Source organism: Colobus angolensis, unplaced genomic scaffold (assembly GCF_000951035.1).
Source record: "Colobus angolensis palliatus isolate OR3802 unplaced genomic scaffold, Cang.pa_1.0 Scaffold287, whole genome shotgun sequence".
Taxonomy (NCBI): domain Eukaryota; kingdom Metazoa; phylum Chordata; class Mammalia; order Primates; family Cercopithecidae; genus Colobus; species Colobus angolensis.
Window position 1 is genome coordinate 2285133 of NW_012116121.1, and position 4133 is coordinate 2289265.

Sequence of the window (4133 nt, forward strand, 5' to 3'; positions counted from 1 at the left end):
CATTAGATAATTCCAAACTGCCCCCAAAATGTTTGTAGCAGTTGGTTGTTCCTGCCAACAATTATGAAGCTGCCTATTTTTTCACAGCCTCGACAGCAATCAATGTTAACAATATATGACATGTTAACAGTCAGATTTGGCAGAAACTATTTTGTTGTTATTCATTTCCTTATTCCTTTAATCAATACTGAGGTTGAGCATCTTTTCACAGATTTATTTACCATGCGTACTTCCTTTTTGCTTATACATATTCTTTATCCCTTTAGGGTATTGTCTGTCATTTTCTTTCAATGGATTGGATTTCTCTGAATATGGGATATTAATAGTCAGTTGTAAATGTTTTCCCTCCCTTGTTTGTCACTTATGTTTTAATTTTGTTTAGTCTGGTTTTTACTGGGAAAAAGTTTATAAAATTTGGTAACCAAATATGTCATTTTGTCCCTTCTTTCATTTTGTTTACTCTCACTGCAAGACTACGGAAATGTTCCTTCATATTTTCTTCCAGTATTCTTTTGGTTTTTATTTTTACATTTAGGTCTTTGATTTAACATATATTTATTTTTGTTGATGATATAAGGTAGGGATCTTCATTTTACTTTTTCCAATGCGTAGTCAGTTGTTCTCATTCAACATATTTAAGAAACCATTCTTTTCACTAATTTTAAATGCTGATTTTATCATAGATTAGAGACCCTTGTGTACCTACCTTGGTTTCTGTGCTGCTTTTTTTGTTCCATTGGTGGATTTGTCTGGTGCCGAACTCTTACTTCTATTTTCATCATCCTTGCTGTAAGTTGGGAGGCTTTTCAACCCCTGGAGTTTCTGGGAGGCAGAAACGACATGTTGGTTCTTCTGTTCCACAGAGGACAGAGCACACTGCTGAACACAGAGCTTCCTTTAGGAGAAAATTTGGATTTTCACACATTCAGGAAGAAATTATTAAACTAATTAGCTAAAACCCAAGGCAATAAAATCACTGTTAATGGGCAGGAAGTCCTCCCCAGAATTTAAATTCTTCCTGCTGCTCCTCCTGTGCATTTACGTGCAGAGAGCATTCTCCCAGGGCAGGGAGAAGCAACTCTAGGAGAGCCTTAGTTTACCTTCCAGCTCCTGGGGTGCATGGCCTTTCCAGTTACCATCTCAAGCGAGGGAGCACCTGCCTCAGGAAGGGCAGCTCCCGTGAAAGCTTCAGGTGTTAAAGGGCAGTGGGAAACGTCACAGTCTCCCAGCAAGAGAGCAGAGAGAACGGGTGGGTGTAAATCTCAGGCAGCTGATTGTTGGAATCCATAAGCCCAACCTTGTAAATAATTCACTTCAGTGCAGGAAATCTGCATATGAGCATGAAATGTCATTTATAACTCATAGGATATTGGCTTGGCTGGGAACAGCTTTCTAGTCGACTCATTAAGTGCTGCTAAGGAAGACAGAATATAGCTGATGTAGAATACACTCCCTCCAGTAAGCCTGTGACTGTACAGACTAGTTAGCAGTACTCAAACTGAAAATAAAACTCAAGACTATGCCTGCATAATCACTCAACTCTCTGTAAGCTCAGCGGCTCTCCGGGGTTAGCTTGGCTCTACCTAGTTTCCCAAGGTGCTTCCAGGCCTGCCCTTCACTGAAACCCGGAGCAGACCAGGAGAAATGTTGGCCGCGGTGCTTTCTCATGAAGTGATGCGTGCTTGCTGGCTGCAAAGAGAATATGTAATGTTCCAGTTAAGAACTTATCGCCCTGAAATTCTGGAATCTCGCATAGATGACTTGTGGAGAAACAAGATGGTCTTTGTAATGAGCTCCTTTTCTCTCTTTATTAAATATTGATTGACTATGGAAGAAATTCAATTTCCAAATAGAGTTTAAGTCTTATTCCTAGGATATTTGGTAGTAAGTTTTAAATTTTTTTTATTTGCTTGTTTGTTTCAGTTTTGATTTGAGGACTGCGAACATCTCCAGAGCAGGAGACATTTGGAAGAGCCCGTGCCTACTGGTATCTGAAACTTGGCTGCTCATGTGAGTGGGTGCTTTATTTTTATTTTTATTTTTCCAAGTGAGGTTGGGTATGTTGAAAACACAAAAAGCCTACAGTGGGAGAAAGAAGGAGTTTTTTACCTGTGGAAAGAAAAATAAAATTAATGTGCCTTCCAGTTTAAATATAAGCCTCTGAAAATGTTTCCAGCCTATTGTACACCTATCTGTTGATACATAGAGACATTAGCCAAGCACAACTGGAATCATTCTAGAAATAAACTCAAAGAAGGGCTGAGATTTCTTGGCCTTCTTCCCAAGAGAGTTATTTACTAAAAGAGCAGGAGGGTCTCATTATGAAATGGCTTACCTATCACAAGGTCCCATGTCACTGGCTCTCAGAGGCGATTAGAGATTTGCAGGCTCTCACTGACGAAGTGCTCATCCTGTCTCATGGAGCGACCTCAGATAGAAGGAGGTCGCTGCAGTATACATGGTTCACTCTGTCTATCTATGTGGCCCCGTGCTCTATCACGGATGGATTTTAATTTCCTCTGGCCTAATTTCCTTTTTACAAAGTAATTTGATAGCTACCCAGCATGCACACTCTCCTAGGTGGCTACAGATTGATTGCTTGATGAATGTTCTAGTATTCTTTTTTTAACTGCTAAGGTTATTGTTTACCCACTTTGGAAATATGTAGCATTTTTTTGACGGCTAAGGTTATTGTTTACCTGCTTTCAAAATATGCTGTTTGCCTTTTTCCAGTCTTCAGAAACCCCTTGTATCCTGCTATGATTCCTCAGCAACACGGTCACATGGAAGAGAACCAGCAATGTGAACAAACATGAATATGATGTTCATTTTCAGACTGAAAAAGGAAATAATTACAGCTACTATTTACAGTGTCTGGCTTTTCAAGCTTCATGCTACAAGCAGCTAACTCTTTGTCAAACAATTAATTTTGTTTAAGATAAATAAGTTTATATATTTAAGGTCATGTTTCAGAAGTAAAACCAGAACTATGGTTTTTATTGAGTTATAAAATTAGTTGGGGAAAAGGTAATGCATCTAAAACAACTCTTGAGATCAGCCATGTAGAACTTGAAGTATCAATGTAAATTAAAAGCAGATTCACAGAGAATTCTATGAAACCGAGTTCCCTATTAACTTGAGGGTGCCAGATTGGATCATTTCTCAGGTTTCTCATGGCTTTTAAATACAATAAGTAAAAGCCCAGTGAATTATCAAAGGGATCTGTGACCAGTATGACTTCAGTGTTCCACTGTGATTTGAGCATATACATCACTGACTGATTTTTTTTAGTGGTCAAAAATACATTTGACAATGTGCCAACAAAATTTTTCTCAAATCATGCCATATATCATTGGTTTATCAGAGGTTACAATTCATAGCAATAAGTTTTGTGCCTTTTATTCTGAATTTTACAGTCTTTTATGAAAACATCTTGACTGATAATTGGCTGAAAGACCATAAACAAAATCAATGAAAATAAATCTAGTCAAGGTGATGGCCATTGGAATAACAGGAGCCCTGAAGGTGAGGTTTATTTAGGATTCTTCTTCTTTCTCAGAAAGAAAAAAAAATAAACACATAGCAAATTAAATATGTGATCCCCAAACGAACTATATCCGAAAATTCTTGGCTAAAAACTTATAGATATACTTTCAAGAAGTGGAAAAATGGAAGAAAATGATTCCCTTAAGCTAACAAATGAGAAAATAGTTAATATGGGGCCTTATCCTTTCTGTGGCTGGTGGCTCTCTCTGGTTCCAGATTGTGTTCACAGGGAAGGACAATGCCTCTTTCATGTTATACGTGGGAAGGAGAGAACTCAGTGTCACCTGCTGTTAACTAGATGAAGCAAAAGTTGTTTTAATTAGATTGGTTCTTCCAGCTCCCTTCCCCCAATCCCAGCATCCATGTACTGGTAACATAGGACTAGGCACCATTGAAGAATGTAGGATGGAGCTGAAAGCAGTCAAGCTTAGGGTCAGGGCTTGACTGTTGATGGGAGAAACTGGACTAGCCTTGCTGCTGGAGTATTGCATTGAGAGAGAGCAGGTACTTAGGACCCTTCTGTTTCAAAGCTGGAGCTAATTGGGTTGTATCATATTTGCATTCTATTTTTTTTTTTCTTTTTTTTT

At 38.4% G+C, this 4133-nt stretch overlaps 1 protein-coding gene across 1 annotated transcript in view; it reads right to left on the bottom strand.

Moving 5' to 3' along the window:
• Positions 1–1801: 1801 nt before the first annotated feature.
• SMIM21 (small integral membrane protein 21) overlaps positions 1802–4133 on the bottom strand; it is a 13869-nt gene continuing 11537 nt past the window's right edge. The window contains 3 exon segments of the mRNA XM_011948935.1: positions 1802–2109; positions 2704–2810; positions 2813–2836. Of these exon segments, the coding sequence (XP_011804325.1) occupies positions 2706–2810; positions 2813–2836 (129 nt within the window). The 3' untranslated portion in view covers positions 1802–2109; positions 2704–2705.